The sequence below is a fragment of the Pseudomyrmex gracilis genome, unplaced genomic scaffold, assembly GCF_002006095.1.
Source record: "Pseudomyrmex gracilis isolate BER0280 unplaced genomic scaffold, ASM200609v1 scaffold_236, whole genome shotgun sequence".
NCBI lineage: Eukaryota > Metazoa > Arthropoda > Insecta > Hymenoptera > Formicidae > Pseudomyrmex > Pseudomyrmex gracilis.
This window is the reverse complement of record NW_018020820.1, coordinates 196,213-216,799: the sequence shown is the minus strand read 5'-3', so window position 1 is coordinate 216,799 and position 20,587 is coordinate 196,213. Positions and strand designations below refer to the sequence as shown.

The following is a 20,587-nucleotide window of genomic DNA, read 5'->3' as shown; positions in this document are numbered from 1 at the left end:
TTAACACGCGCAATGAATTCACACACATATACATGCGCGAGCGCGCGTATGCGCACGCCGAAGTATTGCGGGAAACTGAAAATATTTTCCAGCTCGATGAGCTTTGATCGCTATTCATATTGATTAAAAAGGTCTCGAAATGAGTTACGTAAATGCTCGTGAATGAGTCATTAGCTACAACGCTATTGCGTTTACCTATTAGATTGCCTTGTCCGTTATTATTGAACAGTATTAAAATCTCCTATAGCACATATATGGATTGTCAATATTGTCGGTAATAACAAATATGTCTTGTATGTACAATATTGCTACTACACATTGATTCGTCGGTAGTACTATCGAACAATATGAATTGTATAAAGATCGAGCATATAATTTTCGTTTGTTAATCCTTGTTTTATGAAGCTCGTGAAATTGTCAGGAATTTTTTTTACCGCATTATTTTTACGTCCGTGATCGTACAAGTAAAAGAAAGCGCGCTGTTACAAAAAAAAAGTATACACGAAAGAAAATCACTTGTCTCTATCGGTAATTTGAATTAATCTACAAACAATTGGGAAGTTTGTTATATTTTTACATAAACGGTTCTCTTAAGATTGTTAAGGAATAACATTAAATATCTAGAGAGAATCTGTGAATCGAAAATCTCTCCGAAAACGCGAGAATATCGTGACCGATGAAGTTGTTCGAAGGAAATGGATTTGTCGTTCGATCAATTAATGATGCATGAAAAACAAGACGTGAATCGGTAGAACAGGAAATTAGACAAATGTAGTAGACCACGGGCCGCTGCGAGGGGTTTGTCCGGAAAGGGAAGAAAACAGAAAACGAGAGAAAGGAACGGAGATAGGGAGCGCGGGATGACGGTGTTATGTATACAAGAAGCGCCGACGGACGCCGACGAGCTTGCCGACGCCCGTCGACGCTCGGCGTCGCTCGTGCAAGTCCGCCACAACGAGGCGGGGTTTAGGCGGGGTCGATACAAAAGCGCCTTCTCTTCCCGTGTGGTGCGCGTTCGGTTTTAATCGCACGGCTATCGAAACACGTCGCGACGACTGTCGCCGTCGTTCAAGCGCAACCGCGCGCAGGTTCGCGCGCTTGTTCCTTTTTTTTCTCTTTTTGTTTCTCTCTCCTGATCTTTATATCATCCTCGACTCTCATTCTCTCAATATTTGTCAATCGCGCGTAATTCGTAACAACTTGTACTTTTACGAGGATTTATACGTCGGTCGGAGCAGTAACGGTAATGTTACAACGCGGCGCGACGGTCTCTCGCGATGCGAAGGTAGGGACAGAGGGACAGGCGGGGTGGGAAACTCGAGAGGGGAAACGACAGTGCGCGCGCGCGCGCTCTCTTCGGCTCAGCCTGTGCCGGTCGATCGACGGCTGACTAGACGAATGTGAGCGAAGTGACTAGCGTGACAAAGAACACACGGAGAGCTACCACGACGGTGTTCGGAGCAAGACGAGAAACGCGCGCGTCGATCGGCCAGTCAGTAGTTGACATTAGTGCGTGACACGCATACATACATACATACATACATATATAATATATATATATATATATATATATATATATATATACACACATATACATATACATATACAGAGAGAGAGAGAGAGGGAGAGATTCGTTGAATAGTAGCCATGACAGTCGTCAATGCGGGGACGTGATGCTACGTGGCTGTTCTCGGCACGCGTCGCCTTTCTGTCTAGAGGATTCGACTCGCGCACGTCGCGCACGGCAGGAAGGAGAGCTATACCAGGAGCGACGATTACGAGCGACGAGCGCTATCGGACGCCCCGGGGCCGGGGCCGAGGCCGGGGCCGGGGCGCCGTTGCACGGCGACGAACGGACCAGCAGCGTTGCCACCTCCTCGGCGCGGTCACCACCACCGCTGCCGACACCGCCACCGCCGTTGCACCGTCGTTGCCACGTCCGCCGCTACGTTCCATCGCCGGGAACGACAACGACGGCGACGATCTTCTCGGCCACGCTGCTGCCGGTAAGCTGCTGTTGTTTTTGCATGCTACTCTCTCCCTCTCTGTCTCTCTTTTTCTGTCTCTCTTTCTCTTTCTCGGTGTTAAATGTTACGTGGCGTGAATCGGCATGACACGACGCGCAGCTCAGGTTTGATGTTAGGGTGTATGTGTACGACGCGCAGTGCTTGCGACGTACACATACTCGTGTGGTGGTACCTACTGTAACGTGCTGCTTCTTCATAACGGTAGTAGGGGGCCACGATAGTCCATGCCCGAATAAAAGGCATCTCCCACCTGAGAAAGAGAGAGAGAGAGAAGACACGCTCGCGTGACCTCGAACCTCCACAACGTCACATTTAAATCTTGACGATACTGATAAAGCGCTTTCTGTCGTGTTATGCGTGCCAATCAATTGGGAATCTTTTAGAATATGAAAATAGCATGAAAAATAATATGTATATAATTATGTCACACCGCACAAAAATTACAATTATATATCTATTAAATGTATCTTTATAATATAAATATAATATGATGATTTTACACTTATGATATTATTTTGCTATAATATAATACACATTTATGTGACAAAAAATAAAAAAGAACTGAGAAAGTTATTTTGTTTTTAACATAAATATTGAAATATAACAAACAAACATATCGATACACATATATTGAATGAAAAAGTTTTGATAGATTTTAAAATGGAAAATTAGATCAAATGATTTTATTAAAAATGATTTGTTTATTTCACCAAATACAACGAAAAATAATTAAAAAGACAATAGGACATTACTTGATAATAATCACTATAAATAAATCTATAATATTATTTTTGCACTTAGTATAAATTACGTTGCGAAAATGTAAACAAACAATTTTTATGTTGTATATCTAGGAATTATTATAAGTAGATAGATAGATAGATAGAGAAAGAGAGAGAGAGCCAGTTTTATACAATTAATCTTTTAGAAATAGGTATGATTCATTTATATAATTATTTTCATTCACGATATTTGCGCGTCTGTTCGACAAAACAGAACTAGAGTTTTAGGACACCCGGTAGATAAAGTGTCGCATGTGCAGTGTCATGCATTTCCGCTTTATGTTTCTGAATTATTTACATACATTTCTGTTGTTGCGCAATCGATTACAGCTATACATTCTATATTTTATAAGTAAATTACACAAATTTTTCATAACATAAATAGAGAAATTTGTTCAATATAAATTAGAAATTACTTTATCACCATAAATTTGAATAATTGACATGTTTTGAGAAAATCTTTTTTTGAGTTCTTCTGGTGCAAAGTAACGTCGGGATCGATCTGAATTCGCTCGTCTTCGCGAGTTTGTTTATCCAACGCGAACGATGACACGTGACTCGATTTCCGACGACTCATGGTATATGCGAACATCTTGGCGCCTGTGCGCTCTCTCTCTCTCTCAGAATCGAATGAAGAGGTGTTCGTCCCCTTCTCTCGTGTATTCGACCTTGGCGGATCATTCACAGACCGAAATGGCTCTTGCATGAATTTGTTGTGTCTGTAACATCGCCGTGCCAAAAGGCACAGGTGGTGGTCAACTTCCAGTTTTTTAAGTACGGGATCTCTTTATGGCGGGAAAACAGGGAAGCTATTTATAAGAGACCGTTTGTAAATGCCGGATACTTTTTTCAAAACTACTTCCTGAGAATTATGGGTAACCATCCGTGCATATACATAGACATATTTTACAAACGTACATTTTTCCAACTCGCATAAAAGATATATACATTTAAAAAAGAACTTTGAATTGTTAGTTAACGATTATTATTGACGTTGAAATATATTTAAACGTTAACGGTAAATTATATTTAATTTTTCAGAAGTTGATTCAGAAATTAATCTTATTTTTTATCGCAAGAATTCAACATAAGAAATATGTAAAACTGAGTCATTAGTAGAGCCACACGTAAGACGGTATTTATATAGTCGGATCTTATATTTAAGATCATCTTGAGATGTTTTGTGTAACCAAGAAGAAAAAACGGGGTCCATACAGCATCTTAAGAAGGTCTATTCACGATTCGCCAGAGGTGCGGAGTAAGGAAGAAAGTCTATTGTTAAAAGACGTGTTGTCAATCCACGAAAGAAAAACTTCTGTCTGATAAGATAATATATATTTTACGGTTTTAAAAAAATATTTAATATTTCCGTGTAATAGGTGTGTGTGTGTGTGTGTGTGTGTGTGTGTGTGCATGCGCAAAAAAACTATTCTTTTTAAATATTTTTGTGTTGTTTATCATATTAATGATATCGGTAATTCTTATATTAATTATAATTATAAATCATTAACGATGTAACAATATGTCGCTGTTTTTACAGAGTTTTTACAGAGCATTTGTAACATATGGTCCAATGTAAGTGCTAACAGCTGATTGAGTCAAATAAGTTTGATTTTAAGCGACGTTTTATTATTTTACTCAGTGAAAATTTATATTAAAATTTATATTACTTTATTATTTTATTATTTATTATTTTATTATTTTACTCAGTGAAAATTTATATTACTTTATATTAGTAAACAATATTGTTTACTAATATTTAATTTTTAATTATTTTTTGTATCTGTTATTGATTATTACAAAAAAAAAAAGACGCTCTTCATTCTTTGAACGACGCATACATTCCTAGCATATAAAGTTCATAAGTTCAAGAAGTTTTTCTATTCAGACGGTGGCATTGTTTAAAACATTACGATGAATAGTCGTCACATATGTATTGTCATTGTGTCATAAGAATACATGTATAAAAGTTGGAGTTTTATTATTGAATATCTGAAAAATATTACGGGCAAAAAACGTAAAATTTTAACTGCAAACGTGTGATATGACGAGAAACATGATGTCCAAATTTCATGTCATTCGTAGCATTTTCGATTGACTAATCAGATTTGTGAAGATAAACTTAAGACAGTCGTAAATACATAAGATCGAACTACGAATATCGGCCGTGGCATCGACGGTTTTGAAGTATCGATTTGTCTATACTCGAAGTTAAAAAAAAAAAAACAAATGTTAGCCAATTGCACGTTACTGAGCTAGACTGACGCCGAACTCGATCGTGATTGGTCGACTCGTTTCCAAAACCTGTACCTCTACTTTGACGTTCTTTTATGTTTCACGATCATTAACTGTTCTCTGACATTTCCCTGCCGAATGGAATGCACGAGAATTTGCACACGGCCACACGCATTTTACGTCCGTAGTAGTTCTCGTGCGTGTGCCGAAATATTGACGCCAAAAATCAGTTGCTTCACCGACTCGATAGTTCCGACTCTCGGATGCGCGATAAGTGAAGAAAAGTAGAGATACCATCCCCTTTAACAGATAGACCTTAAAGCGCCGGCCACACGAACACGCTTTCCCCTCGGGATCTGTGCGCTCCTCACTTAATAGGTACGTATGTATATATGTGTGTATGTGTGTATATGTGTATATGTATATATTAGTATTGTGTGCCGCGATGCACATGGAAATCATATGCCATGCGGACCGCATGATGCGGTCGCTCGCGAGCGTCGACGCGGCGTTGTACATATGTAATAGCAGTGCATCGCGTTTCTGGATACGTATAGGTATGCGCGCTTTGATATACGCAGCGCGCGTCATATGTGTGCAGACTTGCGCTACCGATAAGGCTAGCGCGTGGTCATCCTTGCGCGTGCGTGCATGCGTGAACCGTATATACAAATTGTAATAATTATTCCAACACATATCGTATCTAATCTTTTCTCCTTAAATGCCTATGTGCTTTTGCCAAACTTATACGTGTTGAAAAAATTTTATCTTCTATTTATACTCTCACATTTTTCTTCCCTCGTCTTATCGCTGAAGCACGCACTTTGCCTCACAATTTTAGATTAACACGCAGTTTTTACTTGTTTTTAATTTTATTTCTTTTTTGTGTTTATGTAACACGTGGTACTTTATTTTACGCGTCGTTTTTTTTTTTTCTTTTCTTTTTTTTTTGGCACTTATTTGTCTATATAGTTTCACGTCACGTTGTCACAAGATTGCATATATTGTGAAATTAGAAAACTTTGGGACTCTTTCAGGGAAAGCGACTAAAAAAAAAGTCTGAACCTAACCTAACCTAACCTAAGCCCGAACCTGACACGCACATTTAGGAACAATAAGAAGGAAAAAAGCTGACTGTCATTGTGTAGTTCGGGTGTCATTCGATATAATATATTTTCTATGCTCCGAAGAGACATTGAAAGATTGTGCGAAAGAAAAGTCAGGACCGTATGAATCCGTTTAGGGCTACAAACTGGAACCGACTACTATAAGCTACTATAAGTTTCAGTTTTCATATTTCAAAAGATGTTTCGGAAGTTGTTGTTTGTTCTTTCTCTTTCTGCGTTAACTTTTTAACATGTGTGTATTATTTATAGTTTTTTTACTAAATATTTACAAAGAGAAACACGTATATGTTACTATTTTTTATACAGTCAAACCTCGATAACTCGAACCTCTATAACTCGAAAACCTCTATAAGACGAAAATTTTGTTCATTTTCGCTTCGCAAAAAGGAAAAAAAGAACTTGGATAAGTCAAAACCTCTACAACTCGAAGATTTTAACTCTTCCCTTGAGATTCGAATTATCGAGGTTCGACTGTACATTTAAAAAAGAAGCAGATATATTTAGCTAATACAGCACAGTTCCTATATTCTCACAAATATATAATCAGGACCCGTAAACTCGTTTTCTCACGCTTTCTCTGTGTCCTTCTGTTCTCTGGCAAGAGTCTTGCGTAAAACGATATAACTGCGCATACAAAGACTGCGTTCCGATATTCACTGCAGCCGAATGCAGAAGTGACGTGCGATTAGCGTGTGAGTAACAGTCGGTAGTGGGATAACAGACACGATATAGATGAAACGGAGTTGCTGCTCGCGTGAGGAACTGCGTTGTACACACAGGAAATAAATGAAATCCGCGAATTTTGCTTGCATTAGATATCTTATTAACATCGTGTTTTCGGTGTTGGCGCGAAAAATTCAACTACTTAAACATACGTATCTATATGTAGAATTTGTTCATAAAAGAAATTGCGCAACGACATTCGTATTTAAATAAAAGCAAAGATTAGAAGTGAAGAGAAATAATATACAAAAAAAAAAAGTACCGAGCGCACATTAATTTCTCGTACATATACATAGCAGTGTCGTATTGTATGTGATAATTAACAATCAATTGCCAACAGCTGTTTCAGCACCAGCCAGCGACATGGAGACAAATGAGATGGAGAGGCCGTTGGTCAAAGACTTGCACGAACATATCGTATGCCCCCTGTGCAGAGGATATCTTATAGATGCTACAACTCTTGTGGAATGTTTACACTCTTGTTAGTATTTTACTTATGATTATCATTTTGCATCGATAATTGCTCTTGTAAAACACTTAATTTATTGAGACATAATGTGTATTAAGAGCAAGACTTGAACACGTTTTTTTTCTTCGAGATTCTTTTGTTTTCGATACGTCAACTTGTTTTACATGCGAAGATAAATTTATAATTTGTTGTGATAACGACAAACTTCCACATCATAATACGTATCTTTCTTTATATTTAATTCGCTTTAAAATCAAAGAGGTTGTGTGAACTTTGTTTTTGTGATAAATCTAATTCTCGTATAAAATTTACTTAATTAATCTTACCGTGATAATCAATTTATTTTATTTTATTTCGGCGTACGATTTCGATCGGTGCGCTGCGTTTGTTGCTCTGTTTCCTCACGTGGTGGATGCGGGTCAGTTTGCAGAGGTTGCATTGTCCGACGTTTGAGCAACGGTGCCCGCGCATGTCCTGTGTGCAACGTGGCGGCGTCACCGCCGCTTCTTCCGGATCCGCGGCTACAACGGGTAGTGTATCTCGCGGTACCCGGTCTCTTCCGATCGGAACTCGAACGCAGACGTCACTTTCGCGTAGTAAACCCGCAATGTCCGCCTCTGGCGCCTCCTGTCGGCGCCCTCGACTTCACCCTTGACGATTTCGTCAGTCTGAGCATGCAGGAGGTGGAGACGGAGGAAGAGCCGCCGAAAGAAGAACGCGGCTCGTCGAAGAGCGAGGAGGTGTTACGGGAGGCTTGTAAGAACACGCGATACTTCAAGTGTCCGGCCGCTGTGACGGTGCGTCATCTGGTGAGATTGCTGATGCTAAAGAGGGGATGGGAAGAAGCGAATGTCGTCAACGGTGTTAATAATAATACCACGATAGAAATTATGTACCAGCAAGACGACACGCAGAACCCCGCTGAAGAAGATAGTGCGTGTCCTCTCGATCTCTCCTGGACACTTCTGGACATTGCTTGTATATTTCGATGGAAGAGGGTGAGTTTAATCATTCTTTGTCTCTAAAAAGTTTTTTTCTACAAATCTTTATATAATGTTTTTAAGCCAAATTTTTGGCAAGAGAGACTCTACTGTAAGAAATTTATCTGACTAGAATTTCTAAAGACTTCGCGGTGTTAAACCATTATTTGGAATCACTTACTTCCCTAAAAAAAGATTCTGAAAAAATCTAAGGTAAAAAAATTTGTTTCCTTCATTTTTTTTTTTTTTTTTTTTTTTAAGCCGAGCGCTGCGGCTCGGCAGTATTATCAATGGCAGCGCAAATGACTCTGTTACAGGAAGCGCCAATGAGACTATTGTACAGAGTGTTGCAAAAGAAGGAGACGATCTCGACCTCAAAAATTCATCCGTATAAAGATGACGCAACGAAGGACAGATCTGGAACGATCGAGAATATACAAAGACCACCTACTCCTCCGCCAAGTCCCAAACCACCTGCCGTTCGCGAACCGGAAGCGGAAGCTCGCAATGCAGATCCTCCTCGTGTTCTCGAAACAAAGAAACCGCGCTGCGAAGTGACGCCCGTTATGCGAACTCCCGATCCCTCAGCCGCTGGACTTTCGACGAACAGTCATCATCAGTCGGCCGAGAGCACGAAGAGCAACGATCTGACGAGATTAGAACACCGAAAGGAGCGCAAACGGCGAAGAAAACGAGTGATCGCGGAGATCACGACGATGCCTCGCGAAGACCTGTTGAAACTCAAAGTCCGTCTAACGCCGTGTCCACCGAGGATCACTTCAGGGGGTGGTAGCGTAAACGATCAGGTGCGAAAGGAGAAATTGATGCAGTTGAGAGCGGTCAGACGAGAAAAAATCAAAGCAATCGCGCAGCAGCGATTGGCAGGCCTGGCGGTTCGAGAAGAAATTGAATCCAGAGAATACACCGAAGACGAGACGATCGAGGACATAATCGATAGCATTCCTGATGAAATTGTGCATATTGCACAAAATATTAGCGATCAGAGTGAGAACGTTACAGAAAAGGAAACTATAAAGGATTCTACTGAGGTGATCATCGAGGAACCTATCCAAGAGACTATTGTAGAAAAACCGGAGCCCACTAAATCATCGAAAAAAGACGATAAGCCGAAAACACTGAAGAAAGATCCGGAGATATCGAAGAAAGAAAAAAAGAATCTAGAAAAATTGAAAAAAGATTCGGAAAGACCAAAAGAGGAGATCCTGCGACGATTAGGTCTGGTGTCCATTAAAGATATAAACGCTGACAAAATGGCGAAGCATCAGGCCCAAAGTGACAACGAAAAAGCGAATAATTTGGACCGCGAGAAATTAGAGAAGCAGTTGCGCGTAAGTAAGGCGAATCGCGTGCGGAGTTTGCTGGCGGAGAAGCAAATGCGCGATGCACTCAAGAGCATCATGTCGAAAACCAAACAGGAACGGATCGCGTCCATATTGAATACCCCAGTGACAAGTTCCATTTCTGTTCCTGTTTCTACTTCCACTTCTATTTCCACTTCCGTTCCTGTTTCCTCTTCCGTTTCTGTTTCCTCTTCCGTTCCCGTGTCCACTTCCGTTCCCATTTCCACTTCCGTCCCTGCGTCAACTGTCAGTACACCTTCTGCAAAGAAAAAAGAACCGCCGCCATTAGCACCGCTGCACGTCGCGAAACTCTCCGGTTTTGCCACGACCACTAGCATGCTGGCGTCGAGCACGACTTCCAAACACGAGACTCCGTTGGACCTCAGCAGCGGCGGCACCATCAACGACAATGTCCTCGATCTGTCTGCCACATTATCAAGCGACGGACTACCTATGTACTCATCTTCCTCATCCTCTTCTTCCTCGTCCTCTTCCTCTCCATCCTCTTCTTCATCCTCGCCTTTATCCTCGATGCCATTGTCAAAACCAGCGCGACCTACAGTTGGCGCTACTAGCGGCTTCTTCCGCAAGTTCAAGGAACAAGATCAGCAGCGTAAAGGACATCAAGAATCGAATCTGAAAACTCTCTCAGAAGCCGCGGTATCTCGTCTAAGCGGCTGCCTGATCGAAAAGAATTCGATGATGGAATCGCTTACATCCGCGAACACTCTTACTACCGGCCACAAGGTCGCCTTGCGCATACCGCAGCCGCATCACCGTATCTCCGGCTTCGGCATGAAAATCAAGCCCAATCTTGGTGTCCGACACATCCCGAATCCTCAGGCTGTCGTGGCTTCCCAGTATCGTAATCAAAGGGCCAGTTACTTCAACACCGTCTCACAGCAGTCACCATAAACGTGTCCTCTATTGGTTATTCTATTTTTCTTAGAATTCTGTCTTTTCTCTTCCTAACTCCAGTTTTCTTACCTTATACTTCCGTCGCTATCAAAAGACGGAATTTCTACAAGACCAAAATCCAAAGGCTGTATGTTACCACGCATTTTCCCCGCAGTTTCTCACCGGTAACGCTGAATGACGTAATCACATAGTCTCGAAAAATGAAATTTTAAAATAATATGATAATTCCTCAGTACACCTATCTATTTTTTAATTAGATACAAGAATCAAGAAAGAATGCGGCAGCATTTATCTTCTACTTATATATTACCTTAGGGGAGAGAAAGAGAGAAAGATGCTATAGCGTATCATCTACAGGTAATGTGACTACTATAATTGATACATAGCGATATGTAGCCGTAAATTAATTACTGGATATTAATGATCCATAAGTGTATTATATATATACATATATATTTATATATTTATATATTTATATATGTATCTATATATAATATAAATATATATAGATATATTATCTTTCTTTTTAATTATTTTAACACTTTTTTAATTAAATAAATAAATATTTCATATCGCGAATTTATATGAAAAAAATAATAAAACGTCTTAATGTAATTAGTCTAATAATTGAAAAAGATCGTGTCTAATCAAAGATTTGTTTGAAAGAAGAAACAAGCTGTTTCATTCGACAATAAAGTTCGTCGTATACATCGTAGGAACACGTTCGCTCGTATATTGATCAGAAGGCTCGTCGAGAGTTCTTCAAAGCGTATGAATATTGAAATCGCGGTAGTTCTCGAATAATCATGGAGCGATTTAATTCTTTGTTGCGGGCACATTCGTATTCGTGTCTACTTAAATTTTGCCGAAACACGTACGTTTCCACGGAAACGCAGCGGAACACAAAGAAGGAAATACAATCGAACATAATTAACAAACGCGCGTAATCGATGCATTCATTTCCGATTTAAAAAAGAAAAGAAAAACTATTTCTAAATCTGTTTCTATATTATCATCACGCGTCGAGGTCGATTTGTTTAGTCCAGTGATCTTTATCTGAGATCACGTTTTTATTATCTATCGGCCGATCGATATAGATTAACGGCATCCGAAAACGAAATCGAGAAACAAAGTTAAAACGCACAGTTTTTATTTATTATCATTTGCGTGATTACGTCATTTAAACGAGAAAAGAAATGACTAATTATTTATTACATAGATATTTATCACACTATATGCATGTGTTGTGTAATAAATAATAACGTATGTATATAAGCTATGATCTGTGCGCGTCTCAATATATTTACCGGCAGATCGATCTGACAGAAATTCTCGCAGAGGGAAAATGCGTGACGTCGATGTATCCGATATATATTCGACGACGAAGAAAATTAGTTAGTAATATACATATATTATAGATCGAGGTAGTCAATATAAATGAGCGAATGAATGAATGAGAGTAATGAATGACAACAAACATTGTGTCGTTCATTGTTTCTCGGTAGGACTGTGCGAGTACTCGGAGCTGGCAAGAAGCGAACAAAGAGGATTATAATCTTACTCTCGAATATAAATCAAAGATCTTATTGTGCGGCATGATTTCAATATTTATTATGACCAAATAAGTCTTCGTTTCTCTCTCGAAACGTTGATTAACTCATTACAATGAATTGAGCATATCAATATCTTTCGAATTTTTTTTTGTTATATCACTTATATTTTAAGTTTTCTTATTCTTGCAAAAAATTTATTAAATATTGAAACAGAATATTACGGCGGATGCGAGCCGCAAGATGTACGTGTGTTATTTATTGAATATAAAACCAAACGTTTCGATTTCTTTATTTTTGGATCTTTTTCAGTATACAAATTGTACTGTAAAACAAAAGAAAATAAAATTGACAACGCGTACAAAACAATTCAAAGACACGCGAATCAAACAAGTGGATCTTACCAATGACAAATTGAAATAACAATTATAACCAGATTGACCACAGCATAATTGTAAAGTATAATTCCGTCGCTCTTAAGTAAAACATCGAATTCACACTACAAGTTAATAAATTGTATTGCCATCTCTCAGTGTCATTAACGCGTTTAACCGACAATTTACTTATCAAAAATGATGCTTAACTCTTTCGGTTGATCGAACACTATTGTCGGATTTCTCTATGTCTGTGAAAATCTACTTTTCCTTTCCCAATGCTTGTTATTCCTGTCCTTTGTCTGTTCGTTTACTTCATTTTTTTTCTCTATATCGTGCAGTAGTACTCTACTAAGAAGTACACGGCCGTTCTTTCATAGTGGGCATTCCCATCTGTGTCGGGCTCAAGTTGACGTGACTAAGACCGTTTTTTAAGAGGGGATTAATTCGAAGATTTAAGTCGAATTAATTACTGGAGACCCGATTTAACTTGTTTTTCAATTAATCAACTTGATTGAAAGAAACCGGTTCGGAAAAAATTCTAAGGTGTTTAACTCGGGATTTCTATGCTCGCAAGCCCTTCACTCACGCTGCGAGACCTTACTGGGTCGGTCCGTCATTTTTGAGAAGTCAATTGTGGATTTGTTGTTTGTATACTGAAGAAGATCCAAATAAAGGGATCGAAATGTTTTTAGGTTTTTATAAACAACACACGTACATCTCGTGTCTGGCTCGCATTTGCCGTAATATTCTGTTTCATCTTCTCACTAGCTTATTGTTATTAAATATTGTTATCTCACACATATTTATATAGAATAAGGTGCATTTTAGTTGACTTAAACAGTTCCTTACGATTTTCTATACTATATTATTATACATATACATATATTTTACGCAACTTGTTGAGTTATTTGAGTTATTGATGTGTTTGTGTTGATTTAACTGTGAAATATCTCGCATTAATTTATTTGTTATAAAAATTAGAAACGTAGGCACTTCAATTTAAATTATTTAATTGCACGCATATGTAATTGAACAGTATGTGATTAGTCGTGACTGAAATGATTTTCCAAAGATTGTAAGTAATAAAAGCAAAAGTCGTTCACGTGCGCAATTGTGTCAATGTTATTCTCAAGTTGTCTATTTGAGACCCTCGAACTCGAACAAGCGAGGGAGACTTGTTTCTTCTCGAGTGTTCGCACGGGTCTACTATTGCAGAATCCTTCTATATCTCATTTATTCTTACAATCTCTGTGTTTGTAACGTTCTTAATCTCCTTGTTCTATTATTATATTTATTTTTTTAACATTCTGTTTTTTAACATTCTTCCTCCCTCCTACGTTGTTTGATCTCTCGTTATTGTACATAACGACATGATTGTGCGTAGAGTAAGAAAGCGAAAAATTAAAAGTAGATTGCACGCATCATTTTTATTCTGTTAAACATGTTGGATACAAGCGCGAATGGATGAGAAATTGTTAATAACAGAGAGGTGGACTTTAGTCCTGTTTGGTTAAGAATAGAGGGGTTTTTACTGTACACGTTGGACGATTCTCTTTTTTTCACAGAAGAGAATGTGAAATACATATATATATATATATATCTACATATACATATAATGATCCGTAGAGATGCCAAAGAAAATGTCAGAAAACATGTGCAATGTATTAGTGCAATTTAGTTAATCGATTTGTAGCTCGGCGAACTTAAGAACGCCGAGTTACAAAAAGTAGATAGGTAGTCGTCTAGAAACATTCGAACGACGTGTATGTACGTGATTTGTGATTTCCCGGAGTTGCCCTAGGACTTACCACACGTAGACGTCCGGGAAACGAGATGTTTTTACTTTTGCGAAATTTGTAAAAAAAATTATATATATATATATATCGCGAAATTCTGATCGCACAAAGCGTGATCGAAATCGCGACCTGCGCGCGATGACGACCAAAAACAATGCGTCTTCTGACTGACAAACTGATAATGCTTCAGCCTTAACTTATTTGTGACCGATATAAACAAAAAAATTCATTAAAAAGTTGAATATTTTGCGATATTTGAAAAATTAAGTTTTTCTCATCAAGTTGATTTATTTAACTCGTCGGAAAATTTCAGTGACTTTTGTGTTTGTATTTTTTTTCTATACAAAACAATACACTTTTGTATTTATATAATTTATATAGAAACAATTTTTACTTTAATTTCTCTTTCTTTATTAAGAGAGAAATAAAAATTAAAAGGGAAACTTTTATATTTTTTATGTAATCCCGAAAATAAAAATCTGTTTTAATATCTTATCACACAAATTTCAAAAAGTGAGAAATATGAGATTTGCTTCTTTATACGGTTGTGTTCGTATAGTTGTCAGTAATTCTGGCGAGCGCACCAGATTGCACTGACAACGCAAAACACAACACAAATCCACGATTGGATTTGTTTTGCCTTAGAGCCTATCAAGCTGCGCCAAAAAAAAAGCGCACTACAACCTGCGGCATGCTATCTGACAAGTCTTTGATTCCCACATCGAGATTGGTCGATTTGATGCTTCAGGCGAAAGAGCGAACAGATGAACATCAATGATGTAAAAAAAGAACCACTGACAACTAGGCGGTCACTAGGCTTCCTACACCAATAACATGGCGTGTTATTCTCTCACAAAAGATCAAACGCCTCCTCTTCCCTCAAAACAAAAATAGATAAACGTACATTTTTCACAAGAAAAAATCGTATATATAAATTACGATTTAAATAAAAAAATAATCTTGTGAATACACATGTAGCTCTCAAATGCGAAGAAAACAAAAAACTCGACCAATTAAAAAATATCGAACAACACATAGTGTAAAAAAAAAGTTTGCAAGGTTGGCGTTGAAAGACACTTAAATGAATATCAAAATTTTATGTACACATACATAATTGTTGCATCTCGAAATGCGAATCGCAGCGAAGAATAAAATTGCGAGAGCAAAAATTGAATTTGACTTCGATACGCTTATATAAGATGTAAGATGTAAAAGTCGATGTAATCGTTTTTGACGTAATTCGTGCGTTATAAAAAAAAAAGATATATGACGAAATTGCACACGCGCGCAAGACAAACTATTAACTAACTACGATTTGAAAATAAATATGCGTATTCGATAATACATGTTGTTCCATGTGTGGTCTTACATTTCCTTGAAACGGTTGCTTCCTTGTCGCGTTTATACCGTAAGTTTTATACTCCTTACACAACAACATCATGCGAAAAAGGCATGACTTTTGAAACATTTTTAATATGACACAAGAAATCTGATAGAAGAATAATGAGATTAATTTTGTAAAATTGCCGTTTTTTTTTTTGTCTCTCTTTCTCTCTCTTGTATTCACATCGTTGCAGTTGTGCCAAAAGTAGTTAGTATGTGCAAAGATTGCCTAAAGTTATGTCTAATTATTTATACTTTTATTAAATTTGCATATACTAAAAAGAGTTCCTTACTTTTTATGAACAATTTTTAATAAATAAACATATATAAAGATATAATAACATACAATATTGAGAAAAAGAGAGAGAAAAAGAAAGAAATGTATATGAATTTTTTCTCGCGTGTGTTTTATAGTAATATATCAATTTTCTAAGGTGGCATCTCTTGTTCCTAAAAAATAATTTATCTCAAAAACTCACTCGACGAGGTAAATTGTCACTAATGAATAAAAATATACTTGTTTCTCTTTACATCATTTCGTTTTGTATATAAAAGTCTTGTGTATGTAAAAACAACTTACAGATATTATACATATTCATAAAACTATGGACTTGAATATAAATTTAGCATATAAAATTACTTTCCATTCTGATATAAAGAACACACTTCCGCGATTAAGCATACCAAAGAAAAAGACAAGACGTGGTTTTTTTTGAGAGAGAGAATGATAAAATAATTATGAAGTAATTATGAAGAATGCTAAATAATAACAAATCTCTGAATGCCAAAATAGTGTATAACTCTGAGGAGTTTACTTAAAACGATACAACTATTACTGCGAATTGAAAAAAAAAGCTCCCTCTCTTTTCTGACCTTTATTATTCAAAATAATCTCTTGTAATAGTTTTTCTATTTACATGTCTTTTTAGCACGTAGTGTAACAGTAATTGAGTCGATAACAAAAACACAAAAAATGAGCAAAAGATATATTCTCGAAGAGATCATCTGTGCCCAGGAAACCAAATGTAAGAACACGAATAACATCTGTGTTATAAAAAAAAAAAAAGTATACAGACGGAAAGATACTAATATACACCTTGAAAAGAAACAAACACATATACATATCGCACCAACAAAATTAGACTACGTGAAAAAAGAAGGATCGATAAACAGATGGAAAAAAAATCTCAAGAACACACTTGTCAACTCGGTTGATACACGACAAAATTGAGAGCGAAAAAGTAAAAGTTAACGGTACGACGGTACCGTTAAAATATCCGAGTTCCAAAATTAAGTGTTAAAATCGAGCTTTCCCGTAATGAGATCACGTCAATTAAACTCTCGAGTACATCCGTAAACGCGACTGTTTCGATCTGAATACAGAGATAAAAAAAAAAAAAGAAAACTGCCAAATTTATCCTTTGCAAAACGGTCAATTCTCATTTACATTTTTTTGTGTGGAAAGAGGGACCCAAATTTTTCCGCGAACATATTTTTCTACGTCGTTTTTAAGTAATGCACAACTATCATCCTTCGAATCTCGTCTAAAAAAACATAGCGAAAATTGTGGTCGCGTGCAAAGTTTGCTTTGCAACGTTCCTGAGGAAAAATTGTTAAATTCTGTCATAAGCGCGGAAAATTACGATGTATAGGTACACAAGCAACACAAGCAAAGAAAACAGAAGTCTGAAAAAGTTGAAAATAGAATTGGTGCTAGGTAGTTGGCACACATAGAAAATTGATTTTTCCATTAGTTGCTCCTTAATCGAGGTATCCTGAAGAATAATAGTGAGTGTTTTGCGCAAGACGAACGAATGTGAAAACGTGCGGATTATAGAAGTAGCTTCATTTGCGAAGCTCAAAACGTCGGCGAAGTCCTAATATAACACACAATTTCTACTCGTTATCAATTTCTATTATTATTACGAATAATAAGAGATAATTATACATAAGGTGTAAGAGAGCGCCAGAGAGAGACTTTGCGCGTTATTTCGCGATTCTCCGTTCGTTTTGTGAATATAATGCGGGGAGAGAACATTCGTCGATTTAACACGCGCGAGTCGACGAAATTTTGTCTTCGCGTAACAGATATCTCATATGGAAAACCGCGAATAAGCGCACATTTTGATTTCACCTTTATACAGTATTTATTCGAGCGAACTGCGTCTCGCGGTGTGCTCGAGTCGCCTAGTATTTCAACTATCTGTAACCAATTTGACGGCACATGCCAAATCGCAATAGAAATACATTTACGTACACCTATATGTCACATATATTTAACAATGATAAAATGCACAATATATATTTCCATAGTTATCTAATGTTAATTTTTAACGTTTGTGTTGCGCATTAAATATTGTCTTAAACTTTTAATGAATTGAATTATCGGAAAATTTTCCATTGTTCAAGTCGCTACTCGTTATTATTCAGTGTATTCGTAGAATATTTGCGTATTAATGATGCAACAGAATTGTAAAGTGTTGCAGTAATATTTCTCTTTGTTGACGTATGATTGACGAAGTTACGCTGTTTACATTGTATACATTTTATTGATTCAAATGAACATCATCGTTTAAGGAAGCAAGTGCAAATTACAATCCTTCCTTTTTTATATAACATCCACATAATTAAAGCAAAGGCGAATACAATAGGTAGTCACAATCCTAATCAATATAAGCGTAAAAACTGTGAAACATGTGGAATCATATTTACGTCCGACTATATCATTGTGCGCGCGAGGTAGACGCGCGTGTATGTGTGTGTGTACGTGTTTGTATGTAGTTCAGAAAATATGTAACGATTGCGTGCGTTGTATTAACTATAATTTGTATATAATAACACACACACATAGCTGTGTGAGCATTTTTAAGAAAGAAAAAAAAAGTATAGGAAACGGTACTAATGCAGTTTCTGTATAATCAAAATCGGCGACAAAAGTGATCGATGCAAAGGAAATTAATTAAATGTGATGTGTGTGTACGCGCAGGTATGTACATTGTAATATATATACATCTAACACGCGCGCATATTGTTAATCGTTCGATTACTCTAAGCGACGAGACGCGTGATGCGCTCTCCTCGATGTTAACGAAAATTGTCAAATTTAATTTAACAAAAGTGAAAGATTAAGTGCCGAATGAAAAAAAAAATATAATTGCCGCGTGTTTATTTTTGTTAGCCTACACATACTTATATACTTCGTATTGTTTCCGTTAAAACTGTTCGAAAATACCGCAGTGCGCATTGTAGAAGATTTTATCGTGAAATAAAATAAAACGTAATATATCTCACATACACGCGTTGCAATCTCCCATTACTCATCCTCAGGCTTGGTAGTAGATAGTCGATCGCTAAGCAACATATTGCTAAGTTCCTTTTAATCAGTTACATAATAACTGGGATATAAAATGTTCAAAAAAAAAAGAGAAAAAATTTTCTGTGTTAACAGTTTGAAAGCTTTTATTTCGAAATTTCGTAAAAATCGCAAACTAGAAATTTATTTCGTATAACGAAATAAGTTTCTCGGCTCGGGTGCGCCCGTAAAAATGGCGTATGTGAGCATTCAAGCGCCTCAGGTCGCTCAATTGCGAACTGCGACTGTTGTTCAAATAATCCTATCGTTTTTTAACGATCACTATATATACCGGTCGGCAAATTAACAAATACACCAACGTGTACGTCGATTTTTTCATCGCTTTCAACAATTTCCGCAGCACGCGAGGATTGTTTGAACTTCGACTCGCCGAGAGCCCCCCGAGCTGAGACGTCTTTTCTACTACTTCTGTTACAACAACGACGATAATTCATTTGAGATTGTGTTTATCATTTGCGAAAAAAAAAAGATATCTTGAAAAAATCGGTATGCCTTCCTTCGACGTCCACATTAAATGCGAGAGACTCAGCCTGCGGCCGCGAGGCTCGGCCGCTGATTGGCTGCAGCTTCCCCGGGGAAGTGCGTCGGAAGTGAAGAGGGCTGAGCACGCTCGAGGCACGAGCGAGGCGCTGTTACACAACGCAATAGAACGATCTTAAGGTTTTTAACGAGACGACTCACTGTTATAATTACTGGAGTGATGTGTGCGCGCGAATCTATCGAAACGTTCCAATAATCGAAATTTATAAAACGAGATTCACAGCGCGCGAGATTTACACATGGTCACACGTTAATACCATTGTCAAGGTAATACTTCAAAAGATATTACTCGACGTGTGTTTCGTTATATGTTAAAAATTTTTAGAAACAAAAACATATATTGTAGGTTTTTTTTAATTTTAATAATTTTCTGTTTGTTTCAAGAAAGAGATTTGACCAAAAGATAAGGATCGCAAGATTTGAGATCTCGTCCCCTCTGGGATTTAATCTAAAAAAGTTAAATGAGAATGAAGATTCTCGGACGAGATAACGAAGGTTATGATCTTAAGAATAAGAACTGGAAGGCAAAAGAACTGGAAACGCCAGTAGTTCCCATCGTGTGTAAGGGACTCCGTAAGTAAACCTATCTCCCTCTCGTTCGCTCGCTCTCCGTCCTTGTCCCTCCCTCGTATCGGCGAGCAATCCTCGGGATTTCGTTTTTCTCGTCTCTCCTCCACCACAGGCGGCTATAGCCACCCTTTTCGCCACCACTACTCTCCGCACCGACGTGAAGGTCTTCCTCCTCTCGATCCTTCCTCCTTGTCTTGTTCGCGCTGTTGGACGCGCACGCACACGGCGACTTTAATACATACCTACGTCGACGCTGCGAGCGTCCGTGCCGTGCATACACACGCGCACACGCACACGGCGCACCCTTCTTGCCGCCGCCTGCAAACGTAGTGGAGAATGAATAATGTACACGCGCATCAGAAGGGGCTCCGGGGAA

General features: G+C 37.8%; 1 protein-coding gene across 3 annotated transcripts; it reads left to right on the top strand.

Annotated features, from left to right (window-relative positions):
- The first annotated feature begins 1,934 nt into the window (after positions 1-1,934).
- On the top strand, positions 1,935-11,087 carry LOC109859081 (polycomb group protein Psc-like). Of its 3 annotated transcripts, none has more exons than XM_020436962.1 (4): positions 1,935-2,006; positions 7,235-7,375; positions 7,787-8,361; positions 8,661-11,087. In XM_020436962.1, exons 2-4 carry the CDS (start codon positions 7,258-7,260, stop codon positions 10,617-10,619), a joined length of 2,652 nt encoding a protein of 883 aa, XP_020292551.1. In that variant the 5' UTR covers positions 1,935-2,006; positions 7,235-7,257; the 3' UTR covers positions 10,620-11,087. The 3 variants fall into 3 exon arrangements, with proteins under 3 accessions (XP_020292551.1, XP_020292552.1, XP_020292553.1); XM_020436963.1 differs by lacking the exon at positions 1,935-2,006 and adding an exon at positions 4,899-5,422; XM_020436964.1 differs by lacking the exon at positions 1,935-2,006 and having other exon boundaries at positions 7,239-7,375; positions 7,794-8,361.
- The last annotated feature ends 9,500 nt before the right edge of the window (positions 11,088-20,587 follow it).

Bases quoted from the DNA above. Each gene is read 5' to 3' on its own strand.
- LOC109859081 (XM_020436962.1), top strand. From the start codon at position 7,258: ATGGAGACAAATGAGATGGAGAGGCCGTTGGTCAAAGACTTGCACGAA. The intron at 7,376-7,786 runs GTTAGTATTTTA...GATGCGGGTCAG, and splicing joins TGTGGAATGTTTACACTCTT to TTTGCAGAGGTTGCATTGTC. The intron at 8,362-8,660 runs GTGAGTTTAATC...ACTCTGTTACAG, and splicing joins GTATATTTCGATGGAAGAGG to GAAGCGCCAATGAGACTATT.